Source organism: Cryptomeria japonica, chromosome 1, assembly GCF_030272615.1.
Source record: "Cryptomeria japonica chromosome 1, Sugi_1.0, whole genome shotgun sequence".
NCBI classification, from domain to species: Eukaryota; Viridiplantae; Streptophyta; class Pinopsida; order Cupressales; family Cupressaceae; genus Cryptomeria; species Cryptomeria japonica.
The window spans coordinates 310,599,289-310,621,790 of record NC_081405.1 but is presented as its reverse complement, the minus strand read 5'-3'; the positions used below and the strand labels follow the sequence as shown (position 1 = coordinate 310,621,790).

General features: G+C 34.6%; 3 protein-coding genes across 3 annotated transcripts; all 3 read right to left on the bottom strand.

Moving 5' to 3' along the window:
* Positions 1-1,085: 1,085 nt before the first annotated feature.
* LOC131049719 (uncharacterized) lies at positions 1,086-2,978 on the bottom strand. Its single transcript, XM_057983784.2, has 3 exons — positions 2,915-2,978; positions 2,639-2,685; positions 1,086-2,540 (listed from the first exon to the last, which is right to left on the bottom strand). The coding sequence occupies exons 1-3, from the start codon at positions 2,976-2,978 to the stop codon at positions 1,086-1,088; spliced, it is 1,566 nt and encodes a 521-aa protein (XP_057839767.2).
* Positions 2,979-10,061: 7,083 nt separating this feature from the next.
* Positions 10,062-11,954, bottom strand: LOC131049718 (uncharacterized). The gene is made up of 3 exons (XM_057983783.2): positions 11,891-11,954; positions 11,615-11,661; positions 10,062-11,516 (listed from the first exon to the last, which is right to left on the bottom strand). The coding sequence occupies exons 1-3, from the start codon at positions 11,952-11,954 to the stop codon at positions 10,062-10,064; spliced, it is 1,566 nt and encodes a 521-aa protein (XP_057839766.2).
* Positions 11,955-20,693: 8,739 nt separating this feature from the next.
* Positions 20,694-21,260, bottom strand: LOC131049717 (BURP domain protein RD22-like). Its single transcript, XM_057983782.2, has one exon. The coding sequence runs from the start codon at positions 21,258-21,260 to the stop codon at positions 20,694-20,696; it is 567 nt and encodes a 188-aa protein (XP_057839765.2).
* Between the last annotated feature and the right edge of the window lie 1,242 nt (positions 21,261-22,502).

The window sequence follows — 22,502 nt, the reverse complement described above, 5'->3', positions numbered from 1 at the left end:
GCTTGGGAGAAGAACGTGGGCGAGTACCAAAAAGATGCAAAGCCATAGCAAGGAAATTGAGGAAATCAAGCGGGTGGCTGATAATATGGAACAACTAGAGATGGAAGCCGCTAAAATGCTTCAGAACTTAACCTAAACTTGGGCTCTTTTTGTCGGTCCTCTTGGTTTTTGACTAGCTGTCTCTAGTTTGCTGGCATTTTTCTCGTTAGCGGTCCATTTCTTTGGTGTTTTCTTTTACGTTTTTTTGTGCTTTAATGTAAATCTTCTGATCTTTTGGCTGTAATGGGTTTCAGGGGCCCATCAAAACCTATTTTCCCTTATTAAAAAATAAACTACTAACCAATTACATATTGATAATTAGTATAAATTTTTATTTAAATCACCAATTAAATTTTAATGATACAAAATAGTGTCATTCCTTTTGATTCAATTGAAAATTTCGAAACAAAATTTAAGTTCTTTTTCAATTATTGAAAATAATTTTATTTTTTTTTAATTTAAATCATGAAATGTATTTAATACATATTTTGCTGAACTAAATAAACACATTGATTAAATATTTAGTGTGAAACACTAGACTTGTCTATATAAAGAATAACAATATTAAGTTGTATAAATATGTTTTTTCACATTTGAACAAATATAATGTCAAATTACATGAGAATTTATCTTGTAATTAATATCAACATTCCATGTAAAATATAAATTTTTAGATTTTATGATTGATAATAACAAAAAGAGAAAAAAGAAAAAAAAACTTATGATTATAGGAAATATCTACTACTTGAGTTATTAAAAAAGCAACACATAGAATATCTATATATAGTGTAGTAGCATAAAATACAACATAGAAATATGAGTAAAGAGGAGCTGAAAGTGAACAACCAACACGTGTCCATTTTGGTTTGAACACTCTCTCCACCTGAGTAGCCATAAGGTAAGCCCTTCTAGAGGGAGTTCACCTTTATAGAGAGAAAAAGAAGTGCATATTTAGAAACACAACACATTTTCATACAAACTGATACAAGGATTAAATAGGAGGTATAGATAAACAAACCACATGTACTTAAAATATAAGCTCCTAATCAGTTGGCAAGTAGCCATGCAATAGTTCCTTCAAGCATGAAATGGCAGATTCCTTCCTCGCCTGGTTTCACGTTCAATGCCACGAAGGCTGCATGCTCTGGATTCCAACCACTAGTGTCTGCATGACATATTGCCTTCACTGGTATAGAGCTTCCATATGTCCCTGGGCCACTGAGAGATATTTCAAAGATCTCGGTTCCTTTAGCCTCATGACACATGTATATACCATATGGATACATTAAGTTGTGGCAAATAACATGCTTGGAACTAGAATTGGTTTCAGCAAACAAAGCGGTGACAGAGTATTGATGATTTTCAGAATTGAAATTGATGGGAAGATTTGTAACCAATACATTCAAATCATTACTTCCAAGTTTTGCAGTACTATAGTCTACAATAGATTCCATTGAGGTTGCACAAAATCTTGTTTCGCCACTGATAGCTGGACTTTCACATTTTTTCAAAGTCTCTTCCATGATAATACTCATGCGGGAACCTTGAGGTATGTTGAGCATATCTTGAGCTACAAGTAGCTTCTCTAGTGAGAACGGGATTTTATTTGCCATGCTACGTGGAAGGAAACCTACTAAATCTTGGGCTTTTAAGACCTCTAGATGCACCATCATATTGGTTCCAATATGTAAATCTTTCTCAAAGAAGAAAATTGACAGTAAAGGATCGACTGCCAATAATTGCCTATGGTACTCAACATTTGCTTGATTTGGATCCTTAGCTAGGATTATGTCTCCTTGGGGTGATGAATCCCTATTAAAGATAAACTTACGATTATATAGGGTTATATCTCCTCTTTGGTGCAATGGGTTCTTTTCTATTGCTTGATTGTACTTATGACTATACTTGTTATGGCTAGAGATGGATATATCTCCTATTTGGGGTGTAATGTACTTCTGACTATTTATAGTTGCATCTCCTTCTCGAAGTGGAATATACTTATGACTAGAGATGGACACATCTCGTACTTGGGGTGTAATGTACTTATGATTATATATGGTCACATCTCCTTCTTGAGGTGGAATATAGTTATGAGTAGAGATGGATACATCTCCTACTTGAGGTGTAATGTACTTATGACCATATATGGTTACATCTCCTCCTCGAAATGGAATATAGTTATAACTAGAGATGAATGCATCTGCTACTTGAGGTGGAATATAGTTATGACTAGAAATGGATGCATCTCCTACTTGAGGTGTAATGTACTTATGGCCATACATGGTTAAATCTCCTCCTCCGGGTACAATATACTTCTGACTAGATATGGATACATCTCCGGCCTTAACATCTTCAAGCTGATGATCTGCTATGGTGTGAGGACAGATGGATTGGCGTAGAGCATTGGGAACGGATGTGTTGGGCAACTTCTGGTTCCAGTAATCTAGTGCTGGACAAACCCTTTCATCCTCCAAATTGGCGGCCTCGCTGACAAGCATACACTGCCGAAAACAACATAAACACGAGACTGTTATTGGCAAGTTATTTTTCGTCTAGTAAAAAGACAATAGTATTTATTATATGATTACAAAATACATACCAGGAGAACAATCAACGTAGGGAAAACCGGCATTTTGTAAGTCATTCCTGCACAGATCAGAACCAAACGTTACACTTGATTTGGTCTGAATCTATTTCCACAATTTCATGCAATGTCGTGAGATGAACACATAGTCTCTATGCTAAAGATTTGTTGAAAACAAAATGTAAACCGACTAGTTGCAGGCGATGGATTAAAACAATCGAAGAAAAAACGATAGAATAAAAACCTTGTTTTGAAATAAAGCAAAGGTAAGTGGTTCTGAGGTGCATATACCAAGAGCCTTCCCTCCATATAAATAAGCGCTGAGAATTGCAAAGGACAAAGATGTCAATTCCATATAAACGAGATCAACGTTTTTCTTGCATGTATGTTGTCATTGCTCTTCTCATGATACTGCCAGTCGCACGTTTTGTAGTATTCTATGATTATAATCGCTGTTAAAACCCTAAAATATTGTCGGATAGCTTTATTGCCATTTTTGGCCCCAGTGCAAAGTTGGCGACTAGTATTTTAGGCTCGTGATGCGATAAGAATGAATCTGGTGTGTTGGGTCCTCAGCCTGTATTTGCCTGTGACTCTCTTTCTCATAAGTAGATTTCCAAGACACGATTGACAACCCACTTTCTCTTGTTTTCTCGACATGTGAAAATTTACTGCATTTATTGTTCTTTATATCAGTTTGTCTGAATTTGACTCATCACTTTTCACATCTCCAATAATCTTTCATTGCGTCTATATCTTTCATTTCATTTAGAATAATATACGTTGAATTCGTCTCCAAGGTAGGTATTTTTCTATAATGCAAAAAAAAGAAAAAAGAAGAGTTCCTTATTACAAATCGTTTCCAATTAAAAATATTGTGAGAAACTTGAACTGAAAGGCAATTAGGTAATTAGATGTTATATGTTTCCACATAAATATAATCGTGTTAATGTATACTCATATGATCATATAATTTTCATTTACATTGAATGAAAGTTAAAAATAGATAACTAATTAGATATGGTATAATAATTTGAAGACAATATAGATATTAGTTTTTAAAGTTGCATATATTATTTATTTACTATTTTTTAAATACACAAATATGATTATATTGATCAACCCTTATAATGTAGCTATAGTAATTAGTCGAAGAGATGTAATTATTTTACCACAAAGTGAAAGCATAGTTGATATTAATCATAAGTTAATTTTTACTTGACTAAAAAATATGATGAAAATTAGATATAGTATGTAAAGTATTATATTAATTTTAAATTATAAATAGTTTGGTGGCTTTGTAATTAAAGTATTTTCCACAAAGTGAAAGTAGAGTTGATATTAACCATAAGTTAATTTAACTTGACTAGAAATATTAGAAATATTTGATATAGTATTTGAACCATCATATTAATTGTCTAAGAGAAGATGATAATAAGGTTACAACCATTAAGGGTCAAGAGATGACATTCAAATATTAGAATTTGGAGCCAAATTGGGAGGACACTAGCACTAAGAACTAGTGCCGAGCCCCTTTTGGCCACACAAAGGGAAAGGCACCAAAGCCTCCAATTTCGACCCATGACAAGCCCATTTGCAAAAGATTAGGCACGGACTGCTAAACATAGCCAAAATTTATGATGGTATAGACAAATATGTGTAGGTATAGATAAAATATAGAGCAGTATATGAGAATGCATAAATGGGATGAATAATGGCATGGTAGATTATATTATGCAAACGTTCAACTTAGTGCATAAATGCATTAAAACAAAAATTTAATGCATCTTAATGTTAAGTATTTTAGTTAACTTTAATATTATATATGATTATTTTAATTTGTTAAATACCAACTCATATATGTAAATTTACAAATTAATAATTTTGTAGAAAAAAATATCATTATTGAAAGTATTTTATAAAAATTAAAACTAACAAATGATTATAAATGATATTTAATAAATTACTAACCAAAAACATGTTCTTGATTAGTATTAAAAATTATTTTTTAAATAATTAAATTATTTTACATACAAAATAAAATTGCACAATTTGACTTAATTATGAAGTCACGGTAAATTTTAAATTCTTTTTAAATTTTTGAAACTAAAAATAATATAGTAATTATTTAAATAATGAATTATAGTCTATAAATATTATAATAGAATAAGAAAGGATACAAATTCAATATTTTATGTTAAAACATTAGATTAATCTATATAGAGAATAATAACATAATTTTGAATAAATAATTATTGTTTATATTTAAAACAAATCTTTTGAGTGGGCGTCGTTCTTTTTGGCAAGCACTAGAAGGCATCAAGTTTGATTTCCCTATGGAGGCCAAAGTTGAAGCCGAGGATACTACAACTGAGTCCATGGACCTCGAAGGTAAGGTTCCTACCGACAAGATTATCATTAAGCCTATTGATTCTATGTCTGTTATTATTTTTGGTGAAATTACCTGGCTTAGGGAATCCAAAATCTTTCTTGCTGCCTTAGATGTAGACAAGGTCCCGTCCAGATAGTTTTAAAAAAAATGGTTGCAGGATGTATGTAGCAAGAAATTTGGGCTTCATTACTCATATTGTAGAATGATACAAAGAGGTTTATTTGTTTTGCTTTTCAATGACCCTGTAAGCCAAAGTAAAGTTTTAGATAAATAATTTTAGAATATTGGTAACGCCTATTTTAGGGCTTTAAAATGGTCTCCAAAATCATGTGCGAAAGCGATTATGGCCTTCCCTAGCCCTAGATGGGTAGTTATTAAAAATATTCCTCCGTTCCTGTGGAATTCTATCCCTAGGCTTGCCAAACCATGGGCAAAATTTTGAAGGTTGGCTCCTCCTCTGCTTTTCTCCAGCACATGGATGCAAGAGCCCTAATTGCTTTTAACCCTGGTTGTGATATCCCTGCCGAACTTGAAATTATTGTTGACAAAGTTTCGTATTGTTTCCCTTTAGTGGTGTTGGGAGACATTAATGTTTGCTTTATTTGTAGGAGGGTGGTCATATTAAAAAGGATTTCCCGATACTTGCCTCACATAACTCCCGATAATCTGGGCCACCCAATCCACCTCACCCCACTCCCTCTCCTTCCCACCTTGAATCCGAGTCTCCCTTTCTTCCTCTGCCTCTTGTTCCATCTCCTCAAGCACCCGCTTCCCCCATTGATGAAAGCATTTGGTTTTATTAATAGGCCCTTGTAGAAGCTAAAGATGCGCCCCTACAAAATTTTGTTTCGATAGTAATAATGGTTCCTTTGAGGCAAATAAGGGACCTATAACTCAAAATGCTCAATAATTGGTCTTGAAAAAGTTAAAAAGAGTTACAGAGGCTAGAAAATAGTTGGAATTTGTTATCACCTCTCAAAAAGTTGAAATTGACTCTTGTCCAAACTTATCCTCCACTTTGGATAGCGATACGAGGAAAGAGAAAGGGTCTCCTTCTGCTAATAGAGCCATTAGTGTAGATCTGGGGATAGATGGATGCTCGTCAGATCCTTCTGGGGGTTGTAATAAAGATTTTTTGAACGTTGAGGATCAAGTCTGTAGCCCTATTTTGTGGTTAAAGTCTCTTAAAACTCTCTCTGAAACTTATGAAGAAATTGGGGGCCCTCAATTAAATATGAACACCCTGAGATTTACTCTTGGTGACCCTATTAGTGACAGCGCTCTCATATCTTTACCTTCTACCCCTATCCTAAATGGAGGATTGGAAGGTGTAATGTCTAAGGATGTTTATCAATGCTCAAAGTTTCTGTCCAGATGCTCTTAACTTTGATATGGGATCGGGCATTGCTAAGAAAGTATTTTATGATGTAAAATCAAAGAAAGTTAAGAAGAAGAGATCTCCTAGAGTGAATAAAGAAAATAATATTAGGAAGGACCCTCTGGGTCCAGAGGAGATATCTGATTCAAGAAAGAAGAGGGGTAGGCATCACTCTTCAGGTTTAGTTGAGATTAATCTTTCTTCTGATAATGTTGTAGGGCCAAAGTGTGATGAAGGGCTCACACCTTTTATGGATACCTCTCTTTAAATGTTGATTATGATGTTCAAGGAAATCTCATGGAATATTAGGGGACTTGAATCTCCTGATAGGAAATTTATTGTTAAAAGATTCCTCAGTTTGCAGAATCAGTTAGATTGTCTAATGTTAGAGGAAGTAAAGGCAGTTGGGTTTACTTTAGAGATTGGTCTCAAGTATATCTGGAGGGATGCCACCCCCTACTTCACTAATGACGCTAAGGGGAAAGGGGGAGTTTCTATTTTGCTTAAACCCAATTGGACTAATAAGGTTGTCAGGTGGGGCCAGTCACCGTGTGCTAGGGCCTTATGAATGTTTGTGGAATATGATCATAGGGCGTTTGGGGTATGTTCTCTTTATTCTCCAACTAACTACAAGGAGAGGATGAATATTTGGAATTGGATATCCTCTCTTGAGGATATCCCTTGGTTTGTTGGGGGAGCCTTTAATATGGTTGAATGTGCTCGGAATAAGTTGGGTGGCTCTCGGTTTGAGTGGAAAGGGCTGGAGAGGCTATTCTTGGACATAATGATTAATAAACTAAATTTATTCGATCCTATTGTGGGTAGAAAGGAAGAACATAAGGATATTTGGTATACATGGTGTAACTACTAGCAACCTAGTAGGAGAGTCTATTGTAGATTGGACAAATTTTACTACAACAAAGATGTGCTCACAATATAACATCTAGTATTCCTTAGCCTGACACTTTTGCAACTACCAATTTAACTATATCTAAAAACAAATCAGAAATTTTCTTTGTTCCGATGGGAAAGGTAGTAGGAAGCAGCACGTTGTTAAATGGGAATGGTGTATTATCAAGAAACAAAAGGGTGGTATGGGTCTCAAAGATCTGAGGTTGCAAGGTATTTCTCTAGCATCTAAATGGGTTTTTTAGGACCATGGATGGCAATGATCCTTTTAAGGTTCTTATTAGACAATATTTCCCAATCAGCTCCAAAGAGAGCCAAAAAATGGAAGAATATTCCTTTAGGTGACTTGTTGGTAAGTGATTTTCAGGTGGCTCCATCTGGATTTGACGTATTCAAGTAACTATGAAAAGCTTGGGAAGCTGTGAGGAAGTTTATTAGACTGTCTACTAATTTAGATTCTATCACATGGGATAAATCCATCTAGTGGAATTTTAAGCATAATGGTAAACCTTTTTATATATTGCAAGGCTTCTCTGCCCTTAATTGGCATAACTGAGACATCAGGGTATTGGATGATATTATGCAGAATGGATTTTTTCTCTCTTGGAAGGAGCTCTCCATCAAATTTGGTATTCCTCACTCTCAATCTAGAACCTTTAAACTCCTCAGAGATGCCCTCTCCCCTATCCTATCCCAACACCCCTATTGCCCCTCTCAATCTCCCCTCGTTGTCCTTTGTTGGTCAGATGGCATGCCTCTACCCCTCCTCAAGGCCAAAACTTTCTATGATTCCCTTTTAAATATTGACTGCATCTTTGATTACCTTAACTCCTCTTGGAACCTTGTCTGGCCCCCGTAATGCTAGAGTAATTAATTCATGAGATTCAGGGCAGGTCCCTCAGAACCAAAAAAAACTTCTTTAGTTGGCAGTTGATCCTTCATAAACTACCCTTGAAAGAATTTGAGAGAAACTTCTTCATTTGTAAAATATGTCGACTCCTTGAGACTGTAAATGATGTTTTCTTTGACTCTCACTTTGCTAAGGAAGTGTGGAAAATTTTTGGTATAAAATTTGGTGATAGCTCTTTTTCTTTCTTGGATGCTTGCCTTGGATTCATTAAAGGTTGCAAGAAGTTGGCTAGTCTCTTTTGGTCTTGTCTTTCTCGAGATATTTTATGGCTGATATGGAAATTTCACAATGATGATGTCTTTACTGGTAAATCTAGGAACCTTACTGAGTCATTGAGTAGACTCATTTTTCACTTAGTTTCCCTAGAGGTTATCGTGGTCCTAAGGATAGATGAAGGAACATTTGATCAATGGATCAAGGACGATTTTACAATTATTTATTTGAAGGAATTATCTAATGGTTGTACATGGGACCAGGTTGGTAGCTAGGATGGATGTTGTTCATCGAGAAGAAGAACGAATTTGTTCCCAGAATGCACACCCTCATGTAGAACAAATTATTAATGGTCTTATTGAAGTCTGGATGGAAGGGGACCATGGATGGACTGCATGGGTTCCCCTAGCTGGAAACAACAGTTTACCTAATACAGACAGATCATTCGATTGACTATGGGGTGTAGTTCTTTATTGTTTTTGTGCTACGTAACTCCTATATTTTATAAGTGAGTGGGTATGATGTATTTTGTAAGTCTTGATTCGTCCCCTGCTGATCAGACTCATGAACTAATGCGACGAAGATGTAATTTTGATACTTTATATTTAATCCAAAAAATAAATCTTTTCTGGATTTTTAATTTATCTCATAATTCAAATCTACAACAAGTTATTTTTTAGTTAAACATAGGTTAAGCGATCTTTTATGTCTTAATTTAATAGTTTCTTTTATTTTTAAATTAATTATAAAAGTAACTATGATTATAGGACAATTATCTTAAACATATCTATATTACTTGAACAAAATTTATTTATATATGATATATTAAATTTAATATAATATTAAAAGTTATTAAAAAAATTACAAACAATATATAACAACTTACTAGCCAATTACATATTGATAATTAGTATAAATTTTATTAAAATCACCAATCAAATTTTAATGATACAAAAATAATGTCATTCCTTTTGATTCAATTAAAAATTTCGAAACAAAATTTAAATTCTTTTTCAATTATTGAGAGTAAAAAAACATTTTTTTAATTTAAATCATGAAATGTATTTAATACATATTTTTGTGAACTAAATAAACATACTAATTAAATATTTAGTGTGAAATATTAGATTTGTCTATATAAAGAATAAAAATAATAAGTTGTATAAATATGTTTTTTCACATTTGAAAAAAAAATGTCAAATTACATGAGATTTATCTTGTAATTAATATCAACATTGCATATAAAAAGTTAGTTTTTAGATTTTATGATTGATAATAACAAATAAATACATGGAAAACAAAGGAAAAAACTATGATTATACGAAATATCTACTACTTGAGTTATTAAAAAAGAAAACATAGAATATCTATATATAGTGTAGTAGCATAAAATACAACATAGAAATATGAGTAAAGAGGCGCTGAAAGTGAACAACCAACACGTGTCCATTTTGGTTTGAACACTCTCTCCACCTGAGTAGCCATAAGGTAAGCCCTTCTAGAGGGAGTTCACCTTTATAGAGAGAAAAAGAAGTGCATATTTAGAAACACAACACATTTTCATACAAACTGATACAAGGATTAAATACGAGGTATAGATAAACAAACCACATGTACTTAAAATATAAGCTCCTAATCAGTTGGCAAGCAGCCATGCAATAGTTCCTTCAAGCATGAAATGGCAGATTCCTTCCTCGCCTGGTTTCACGTTCAATGCCACGAAGGCTGCATGCTCTGGATTCCAACCACTAGTGTCTGCATGACATATTGCCTTCACTGGTATAGAGCTTCCATATGTCCCTGGGCCACTGAGAGATATTTCAAAGATCTCGGTTCCTTTAGCCTCATGACACATGTATATACCATATGGATACATTAAGTTGTGGCAAATAACATGCTTGGAACTAGAATTGGTTTCAGCAAACAAAGCGGTGACAGAGTATTGATGATTTTCAGAATTGAAATTGATGGGAAGATTTGTAACCAATACATTCAAATCATTACTTCCAAGTTTTGCAGTACTATAGTCTATCATAGATTCCATTGAGGTTGCACAAAATCTTGTTTCGCCACGGATAGCTGGACTTTCACATTTTTTCAAAGTCTCTTCCATGATAATACTCATGCGGGAACCTTGAGGTATGTTGAGCATATCTTGAGCTACAAGTAGCTTCTCTAGTGAGAACGGGATTTTATTTGCCATGCTACGTGGAAGGAAACCTACTAAATCTTGGGCTTTTAAGACCTCTAGATGCACCATTATATTGGTTCCAATATGTAAATCTTTCTCAAAGAAGAAAATTGACAGTAAAGGATCGACCGCCAATAATTGCCTATGGTACTCAACATTTGCTTGATTTGGATCCTTAGCTAGGATTATGTCTCCTTGGGGTGATGAGTCCCTATTAAAGATAAACTTACGATTATATAGGGTCATATCTCCTCTTTGGTGCAATGGGTTCTTTTCTATTGCTTGATTGTACTTATGACTATACTTGTTATGGCTAGAGATGGATATATCTCCTATTTGAGGTGTAATGTACTTCTGACTATTTATAGTTGCATCTCCTTCTCGAAGTGGAATATACTTATGACTAGAGATGGATACATCTCGTACTTGGGGTGTAATGTACTTATGATTATATATGGTCACATCTCCTTCTTGAGGTGGAATATAGTTATGAGTAGAGATGGATACATCTCCTACTTGAGGTGTAATGTACTTATGACCATATATGGTTACATCTCCTCCTCGAAATGGAATATAGTTATAACTAGAGATGAATGCATCTGCTACTTGAGGTGGAATATAGTTATGACTAGAAATGGATACATCTCCTACTTGAGGTGTAATGTACTTATGGCCATATATGGTTAAATCTCCTCCTCCGGGTACAATATACTTCTGACTAGATATGGATACATCTTCGGCCTTAACATCTTCAAGCTGATGATCTGCTATGGTGTGAGGACAGATGGCTTGGCGTAGAGCGTTGGGAACGGATGTGTTGGGCAACTTCTGGTTCCAGTAATCTAGTGCTGGACAAACCCTTTCATCCTCCAAATTGGCGGCCTCGCTGACAAGCACACACTGCCGAAAACAACATAAACACGAGACTGTTATTGGCAAGTTATTTTTCGTCTAGTAAAAAGACAATAGTATTTATTATATGATTACAAAATACATACCAGGAGAACAATCAACGTAGGGAAAACCGGCATTTTGTAAGTCATTCCTGCACAGATCAGAACCAAACGTTACACTTGATTTGGTCTGAATCTATTTCCACAATTTCATGCAATGTCGTGAGATGAACACATAGTCTCTATGCTAAAAATTTGTTGAAAACAAAATGTAAACCGACTAGTTGCAGGCGATGGATTAAAACAATCGAAGAAAAAACGATAGAATAAAAACCTTGTTTTGAAATAAAGCAAAGGTAAGTAGTTCTGAGGTGCATATACCAAGAGCCTTCCCTCCATATAAATAAGCGCTGAGAATTGCAAAGGACAAAGATGTCAATTCCATATAAACGAGATCAACGTTTTTCTTGCATGTATGTTGTCATTGCTCTTCTCATGATACTGCCAGTCGCACGTTTTGTAGTATTCTATGATTATAATCGCTGTTAAAACCCTAAAATATTGTCGGATAGCTTTATTGCCATTTTTGGCCCCAGTGCAAAGTTGGCGACTAGTATTTTAGGCTCGTGATGCGATAAGAATGAATCTGGTGTGTTGGGTCCTCAGCCTGTATTTGCCTGTGACTCTCTTTCTCATAAGTAGATTTCCAAGACACGATTGACAACCCACTTTCTCTTGTTTTCTCGACATGTGAAAATTTACTGCATTTATTGTTCTTTATATCAATTTGTCTGAATTTGACTCATCACTTTTCACATCTCCAATAATCTTTCATTGCGTCTATATCTTTCATTTCATTTAGAATAATATACGTTGAATTCGTCTCCAAGGTAGGTATTTTTCTATAATGCAAAAAAAAGAAAAAAGAAGAGTTCCTTATTACAAATCGTTTCCAATTAAAAATATTGTGAGAAACTTGAACTGAAAGGCAATTAGGTAATTAGATGTTATATGTTTCCACATAAATATAATCGTGTGAAAGCATAGTTGATATTAATCATAAGTTAATTTTTACTTGACTAAAAAATATTATGAAAATTAGATATAGTATGTAAAGTATTATATTAATTTTAAATTATAAATAGTTTGGTGGCTTTGTAATTAAAGTATTTTCCACAAAGTGAAAGTAGAGTTGATATTAACCATAAGTTAATTTAACTTGACTAGAAATATTAGAAATATTTGATATAGTATTTGAACCATCATATTAATTGTCTAAGAGAAGATGATAATAAGGTTACAACCATTAAGGGTCAAGAGATGACATTCAAATATTAGAATTTGGAGCCAAATTGGGAGGACACTAGCACTAAGAACTAGTGCCGAGCCCCTTTTGGCTACACAAAGGGAAAGGCACCAAAGCCTCCAATTTGGACCCATGACAAGCCCATTTGCAAAAGATTAGGCACGGACTGCTAAACAGAGCCAAAATTTATGATGGTATAGACAAATATGTGTAGGTATAGATAAAATATAGAGCAATATATGAGAATGCATAAATGGGATGAATAATGGCATGGTAGATTATATTATGCAAATGTTCAACTTAGTGCATAAATGCATTAAAACAAAAATTTAATGCATCTTAATGTTAAGTATTTTAGTTAACTTTAATATTATATATGATTATTTTAATTTGTTAAATACCAACTCATATATGTAAATTTACAAATTAATAATTTTGTAGAAAAAAATATCATTATTGAAAGTATTTTATAAAAATTAAAACTAACGAATGATTATAAATGATATGTAATAAATTACTAACCAAAAACATGTTCTTGATTAGTATTAAAAATTATTTTTTAAATAATTAAATTATGTTCCATACAAAATAAAATTGCACAATTTGACTTAATTATGAAGTCACGGTAAATTTTAAATTCTTTTTAAATTTTTGAAACTAAAAATAATATACTAATTATTTAAATAATGAATTATAGTCTATAAATATTATCATAGAATAAGAAAGGATACAAATTCAATATTTTATGTTAAAACATTAGATTAATCTATATAGAGAATAATAACATAATTTTGAATAAATAATTATTGTTTATATTTAAAACAAATCTTTTGAGTGGGCATCGTTCTTTTTGGCAAGCACTAGAAGGCAACAAGTTTGATTTCCCTACGGAGGCCAAAGTTGAAACCGAGGATACTACAACCGAGTCCATGGACCTCGAAGGTAAGGTTCCTACCGACAAGATTATCATTAAGCCTATTGATTCTATGTCTGTTATTATTTTTGGTGAAATTACCTGGCTTAGGGAGTCCACAATCTTTCTTGCTGCCTTAGATGTAGACAAGGTCCCGTCCAGATAGTTTTTAAAAAAATGGTTGCAGGATGTATGTAGCAAGAAATTTGGGCTTCATTACTCATATTGTAGAATGATACAAAGAGGTTTATTTGTTTTGCTTTTCAATGACCCTGTAAGCCAAAGTAAAGTTTTAGATAAATAATTTTAGAATATTGGTAATGCCTATTTTAGGGCTTTAAAATGGTGTCCAAAATCATGTGCGAAAGAGATTATGGCCTTCCCTAGCCCTATATGGGTAGTTATTAAAAATATTCCTCCGTTCCTATGGAATTCTATCCCTAGGCTTGCCAAACCATGGGCAAAATTTTGAAGGTTGGCTCCTCCTCTGCTTTTCTCCAGCACATGGATGCAAGATCCCTAATTGCTTTTAACCCTGGTTGTGATATCCCTGCTGAACTTGAAATTATTGTTGACAAAGTTTCCTATTGTTTCCCTTTAGTGGTGTTGGGAGACATTAATGTTTGCTTTATTTGTAGGAGGGTGGTCGTATTAAAAAGGATTTCCCGATACTTGCCTCACATAACTCCCGATAATCTGGGCCACCCAATCCGCCTCACCCCACTCCCTCTCCTTCCCACCTGGAATCCGAGTCTCCCTTTCTTCCTCTACCTCCTGTTCCATCTCCTCAAGCACCCGCTTCCCCCATTGATGAAAGCATTTGCTTTTATTAATAGGCCCTTGTAGAAGCTAAAGATGCACCCCTACAAAATTTTGTTTCGATAGTAATAATGGTGTCTTTGAGGCAAATAAGGGACCTATAACTCAAAATGCTCAATAATTGGTCTTGAAAAAGTTAAAAAGAGTCACAGAGGCTAGAAAATAGTTGGAATTTGTTATCACCTCTCAAAAAGTTGAAATTCACTCTTGTCCAAACTTATCCTCCACTTTGGATAGCGATACAAGGAAAGAGAAAGGGTCTCCTTCTGCTAATAGAGCCATTAGTGTAGATCTGGGGATAGATGGATGCTCGTCAGATCCTTCTGGGGGTTGTAATAAAGATTTTTTGAACGTTGAGGATCAAGTCTGTAGCCCTATTTTGTGGTTAAAGTCTCTTAAAACTCTCTCTGAAACTTATGAAGAAATTGGGGGCCCTCAATTAAATATGAACACCCTGAGATTTACTCTTGGTGACCTTATTAGTGACAGCGCTCTCATATCTTTACCTTCTACCCCTATCCTGAATGGAGGATTGGAAGGTGTAATGTCTAAGGATGTTTATCAATGCTTCTCTAAGATTAACGCTCAAAGTTTCTGTCCAGAGGCTCTTAACTTTGATATGGGATCGGGCATTGCTAAGAAAGTATTTTATGATGTAAAATCAAAGAAAGTTAAGAAGAAGAGATCTCCTAGAGTGAATAAAGAAAATAATATTAGGAAGGACTCTCTGGGTCCTGAGGAGATATCTGATTCAAGAAAGAAGAGGGGTAGGCATCACTCTTCAGGTTTAGTTGAGATTAATCTTTCTTCTGATAATGTTGTAGGGCCAAAGTGTGATGAAGGGCTCACACCTTTTATGGATACCTCTCTTTAAATGTTGATTATGATGTTCAAGGAAATCTCATGGAATATTAGGGGACTTGAATCTCCTGATAGGAAATTTATTGTTAAAAGATTCCTCAGTTTGCAGAATCAGTTAGATTGTCTAATGTTAGAGGAAGTAAAGGCAGTTGGGTTTACTTTAGAGATTGGTCTCAAGTATATCTGGAGGGATGCCCATCTACTTCACTAATGATGCTAAGGGGAAAGGGGGAGTTTCTATTTTGCTTAAACCCAATTGGACTAATAAGGTTGTCAGGTGGGGCCAGTCACCGTGTGCTAGGGCCTTATGAATGTTTGCGGAATATGATCATAGGGCGTTTGGGGTATGTTCTCTTTATTCTCCAACTAAATACAAGGAGAGGATGAATATTTGGAATTGGATATCCTCTCTTGAGGATATCCCTTGGTTTGTTGGGGGAGCCTTTAATATGGTTGAATGTGCTCGGAATAAGCTGGGTGGCTCTCGGTTTGAGTGGAAAGGGCTGGAGAGGCTATTCTTGGACCTAATGATTTATAAACTAAATTTATTCGATCCTATTGTGGGTAGAAAGGAAGAACATAAGGATATTTGGTATACATGGTGTAACTACTAGCAACCTAGTAGGAGAGTCTATTGTAGATTGGACAAATTTTACTACAACAAAGATGTGTTCACAATTCTAAAAGACAATAAAGGGGATAAATACAATGTGGTTTCATATACCCTTTATGATCATCACCCTATCCAGATCTCTTTGGGATTCTTGGATATGTCCTCTAATATATATGAGAGGAATAACTCTTTCTTGTTGAATGTCAACCCATTGGAGGATGAGGATTATCAGAATGTTTAACAAGAACAATAAAATACATTATTCATACTGACATAAATGGAGCCAGAAGATCTGCTCCTGGAGAGTCCTGTGCCAAATAGTTGGTAAAAAAATAGCTAAGGATGTGAGGAGGAATGAACTCTTGTGGCATAGTACTTTATGCAATGATGAGCTTAATCTTTAGAATAACCCCAGTAATGAGGGTCTTGTTAATAAAATGTCAAGTACTAAATCCATGCTTAGAAAGATTCAAAATGCCAAAATTAAGGGATGGAGAACCAAGGCCAAGTTGAATTGGATAGATGCAGGGGACAAAGCTTCCAAATACTCTTTCGACATGTTGAAAATAAAAGAGGCCAAGGATAGAATTTTACAATATCTAGGAGGATAATATGAACATCTCATATCCCCAAGCTATCTTTAATTCCTTTGCATAGTTTTATAAGAATCTTTTCACCTCAGAACATTGGGGGAACAACAATCTAGGGCTAGGAATATCAATAATATGGTTGTTCTTAAGAAACATTCAAATGGGGATCAAGAGTTATTGGGAAAAGCTATTACTAAGGAGGAAATAAATATTTCCATCACCTCTTTAAATAATGACGAATTGCCTAGTCTAGATGGTTTCCCAGTTGACTTCTACAAAAAGAACATTGACTGGGTAGCTGATGATCTTCTTCTTTTATATGAGGAAGCCATTGGCTCTGGTACTCTGGGGAAGAAGATAAATAAAGGGCTCATTAAACTTCTTCTGAAAGATGGAGACAGGGCCTTAATAGAAAATTAGAGAACGATAACCCTTCCAAATGTTTCTTATAAGATCTTGGCAAAAGTGATTGCTCTGAGATTGGAAAGCATTCTTCCTAGGATTATTTGTCCAACTCAGACTAGTTTTATTAAAGGAAGGTATATCCTAAAAAATTTGGTAACTTGTTGGGAAGCTTCAAGTTGGTCCAAACACTCTAGGCAACAACGTTCCATGCAACTCATCGACTTTGAAAAATCCTATGATAGGATAGAGTGGGATTTTATCCTCCAAATGCTTAAATCTTTAGGTTTTCTTGGTTCATTCTGTAATATTATCAAGACTCTTCTTTCTGATGCTAATTCCATGGTTGAAGTTAATTGATTAAGATCTGAAAGCTTCCTACTGTCTAGGTCTATCAGATAGGGGTATCCCCTGGCACCTGCTCTCTATGTTCTTGCTACTGATGCTCTTTCCTACCTTTTGAATAACAACGAAGTTTCTCCCAAGGTGAAAGGTATCAGTCTCCCTAATGGGGATGAAGTAAGAAACAATCAATTTGCTGATGACACAACAATTTTAATGAAAATGGAAGAAGGTAATCTATCGGCCGTGTTGGAGATCCTAGATATATTCTGCCATGCTTCTAGAAGCAAAATAACATTACATAAATACTGTTTCCTAGGATGGGAGGAAGCTCCACCGAGATGTCTTTGTAAATTCCCTCTCAAATGGGAAGGTTCAAATCAAATTGTGAAGTACCTTAGCATTCCCTTCTCCATTGTCCCTAATTTGAAAGAAATGTGGGAGTGGATTAGAAAAAAGATTGATAAGAAGTTATCTAAATGGAACATAAATTTTTTGTCTTTGGTAGGAAGATTCCAGGTATGCCAAAAGATTATGTCTTCATATAACATCTAGTATTCCTTAGCCTGACACTTTTGCAACTACCAATTTAACTATATCTAGGAACAAATCAGAAATTTTCTTTGGTCTGATGGGAAAGGTAGTAGGAAGCAGCACGTTGTTAAATGGGAATGGTGTATTATCAAGAAACAAAAGGGCGGTATGGGTCTCAAAGATCTGAGGTTGCAAGGTATTTCTCTAGCATCTAAATGGGTTTTTTAGGACCATGGATGACAATGATCCTTGGAAAGTTCTTATTAGACAATATTTCCCAATCAGCTCCAAAGAGAGCCAAAAAATGGAAGAATATTCCTTTAGGTGACTTGTTGGTAAGTGATTTTCAGGTGGCTCCATCTGGATTTGACGTATTCAAGTAACTATGAAAAGCTTGGGAAGCTATAAGGAAGTTTATTAGACTGTCTGCTAATTTAGATTCTATCACATGGGATAAATCCATCTAGTGGAATTTTAAGCATAATGGTAAACCTTTTTATATATTGCAAGGCTTCTCTGCCCTTAATTGGCATAACCAAGACATCAGGGTATTGGATGATATTATGCAGAATGGAGGTTTTCTCTCTTGGAAGGAGCTCTCCATCAAATTTGGTATTCCTCACTCTCAATCTAGAACCTTTAAACTCCTTAGAGATGCCCTCTCCCCTATCCTATCCCAACACCCCTATTGCCCCTCTCAATCTCCCCTCGTTGTCCTTTGTTGGTCAGATGGCACGCCTCTACCCCTCCTCAAGGCCAAAACTATCTATGATTCCCTTTTAAATATTGACTGCATCTTTGATTACCTTAACTCCTCTTGGAACCTTGTCTGGCCCCCGTAATGCTAGAGTAATTATTTCATGAGATTCAGGGTAGGTACCTCAGAACCAAAAAAAACTTCTTTAGCTGGCAGCCGATCCTTCATAAACTGCCCTTGAAAGACTTTGAGAGAAACTTCTTCATTTGTAAAATATGTCACCTCCCTGAGACTGTAAAACATGTTTTCTTTGACTCTCACTTTGCTAAGGAAGTGTGGAAAATTTTTGGTATAAAATTTGGTGATAGCTCTGTTTCTTTCTTGGATGCTTGCCTTGGATTCATTAAAGGTTGCAAGAAGTTGGCTAGTCTCTTTTGGTCTTGTCTTTCTCTAGATATTTTATGGCTGATATGGAAATTTCGCAATGATGATGTCTTTACTGGTAAATCTAGGAACCTTATTGAGTCACTGAGGAGACTCATTTTTCACTTAGTTTCCCTAGAGGTTACCATAGTCCTCAGGTTAGATGAAGGAACATTTGATCAATGGATCAAGGATGATTGTACAATTATTTATTTGAAGGAATTATCTAATGGTTGTACATGGGACCGGGTTGGTAGCAACAATACCATGTTTGAACAGGCCCTATTGAGGTTCATGCACCAACGGGAACAAAGACAAGCTAGGATGGATGTTGTTCATGGAGAAGAAGAACGAATTCGTACCCAGAATGCACACCCTCATGTAGAACAAATTATTAATGGTCTTATTGAAGTTTGGATGGAAGGGGACCATGGATGGACTGCATGGGTTCCCCTAGCTGGAAACAACAGTTTAGCAGATACGAACAGATCATTTGATTGACTATGGGGTGTAGTTCTTTATTGTTTTTTTTCTACCTAACTCCTATATTTTATAAGTAAGTGGGTATGATGTATTTTGTAAGTCTTGATTCGTCCCCTGCTGATCAGACTCATGAACTAATGCGACGAAGATTTAATTTTGATACTTTATATTTAATCCAAAAAATAAATCTTTTCTGGATTTTTTATTTATCTCATAATTCAAATCTACAACAAGTTATTTTTTAGTTAAACATAGGTTAAGTGATCTTTTATGTCTTAATTTAATAGTTTCTTTTATTTTTAAATTAATTATAAAAGTAACTATGATTATAGGACAATTATCTTAAACATATCTATATTACTTGAACAAAATTTATTTATATATGATATATTAAATTTAATATAATATTCAAAGTTATTAAAAAAATTACAAACAATATATAACAACTTACTAGCCAATTACATATTGATAATTAGTATAAATTTTATTAAAATCACCAATCAAATTTTAATGATACAAAAATAATGTCATTCCTTTTGATTCAATTAAAAATTTCGAAACAAAATTTAAATTCTTTTTCAATTATTGAAAGTAAAAAAATATTTTTTTAATTTAAATCATGAAATGTATTTAATACATATTTTTGTCAACTAAATAAACATACTAATTAAATATTTAGTGTGAAATATTAGATTTGTCTATATAAAGAATAAAAATAATAAGTTGTATAAATATGTTTTTTCACATTTGAAAAACAAATGTCAAATTACATGAGATTTATCTTGTAATTAATATCAACATTGCATATAAAAAGTTAGTTTTTAGATTTTATGATTGATAATAACAAATAAATACATGGAAAACAAAGGAAAAAACTATGATTATACGAAATATCTACTACTTGAGTTATTAAAAAAGAAAACATAGAATATCTATATATAGTGTAGTAGCATAAAATACAACATAGAAATATGAGTAAAGAGGCGCTGAAAGTGAACAACCAAAACGTGTCCATTTTGGTTTGAACACTCTCTCCACCTGAGTAGCCATAAGGTAAGCCCTTCTAGATGGAGTTCACCTTTATAGAGAGAAAAAGAAGTGCATATTTAGAAACACAACACATTTTCATACAAACTGATTCAAGGATTAAATAGGAGGTATAGATAAACAAACCACATGTACTTAAAATATAAGCTCCTAATCAGTTGGCAAGTAGCCATGCAATAGTTCCTTCAAGCATGAAATGGCAGATTCCTTCCTCGCCTGGTTTCACGTTCAATGCCACGAAGGCTGCATGCTCTGGATTCCAACCACTAGTGTCTGCATGACATATTGCCTTCACTGGTATAGAGCTTCCATATGTCCTTGGGCCACTGAGAGATATTTCAAAGATCTCGGTTCCTTTAGCCTCATGACACATGTATATACCATATGGATACATTAAGTTGTGGCAAATAACATGCTTGGAACTAGAATTGGTTTCAGCAAACAAAGCGGTGACAGAGTATTGATGATTTTCAGAATTGAAATTGATGGGAAGATTTGTAACCAATACATTCAAATCATTACTTCCAAGTTTTGCAGTACTATAGTCTATCATAGATTCCATTGAGGTTGCACAAAATCTTGTTTCGCCACTGATAACTGGACTTTCACATTTTTTCAAAGTCTCTTCCATGATAATACTCATGCGGGAACCTTGAGGTATGTTGAGCATATCTTGAGCTACAAGTAGCTTCTCTAGTGAGAATGGGATTTTATTTGCCATGCTACGTGGAAGGAAACCTACTAAATCTTGGGCTTTTAAGACCTCTAGATGCACCATCATATTGGTTCCAATATGTAAATCTTTCTCAAAGAAGAAAATTGACAATAAAGGATCGACCGCCAATAATTGCCCATGGTACTCAACATTTGCTTGATTTGGATCCTTAGCTAGGATTATGTCTCCTTGGGGTGATGAGTCCCTATTAAAGATAAACTTACGATTATATAGGGTCATATCTCCTCTTTGGTGCAATGGGTTCTTTTCTATTGCTTGATTGTACTTATGACTAGAGATGGATACATCTCCTACTTGAGGTGGAATATACTTATTACTAGAGATTGAGACATCTCTTACTTGAGGTGTAATGTACTTATGACCATATATAGTTATATCTCCTCCTCGAAGTGGAATATAATTATGACTTCAAATGGATAGATCTCTTACTTGAGGTAGAATATACTTATGACTAGAAATGGATACGTCTCGTACTTGAGGTGTAATTTACTTATGACCATATATGGTTATATCTCCTCCTCGAAGTGGAATATAATTATGACTAGAGATGGATGGTGGAATATACTTATGACTAGAAATGGATACATCTCCTACTTGAGGTGTAATGTACTTATGACCATATATGGTTATATCTCCTCCTCCGGGTACAATATACTTCTGACTAGATATGGATACATCTCCAGCCTTAACATCTTCAAGCTGATGATCTGCTATGGTGTGAGGACAAATGGCTTGGCGTAGAGCATTGGGAACAGATGTGTTGGGCAACTTCAGGTTCCAGTAATCTAGTGCTGGACAAACCCTTTCATCCTCCAAATTGGCGGCCTTGCTGACAAGCACACACTACCGAAAACAACATAAACACGAGAGTGTTATTGGCAAGTTATTTTTCGTCTAGTAAAAAGACAATAGTATTTATTATATGATTACAAAATACATACCAGGAGAACAATCAACGTAGGGAAAACTGGCATTTTGTAAGTCATTCCTGCAGAGATCAGAACCAAACGTTACACTTGATTTGGTCTGAATCTATTTCCACAATTTCATGCAATTTCGTGAGATGAACACATAGTCTCTATGCTAAAAACTTGTTGAAAACAAAATGTAAACCGACTAGTTGCAGGCGATGGATTAAAACAATCGAAGAAAAAATGATAGAATAAAAACCTTGTTTCGAAATAAAGCAAAGGTAAGTAGTTTTAAGGTGCATATACCAAGAGCCTT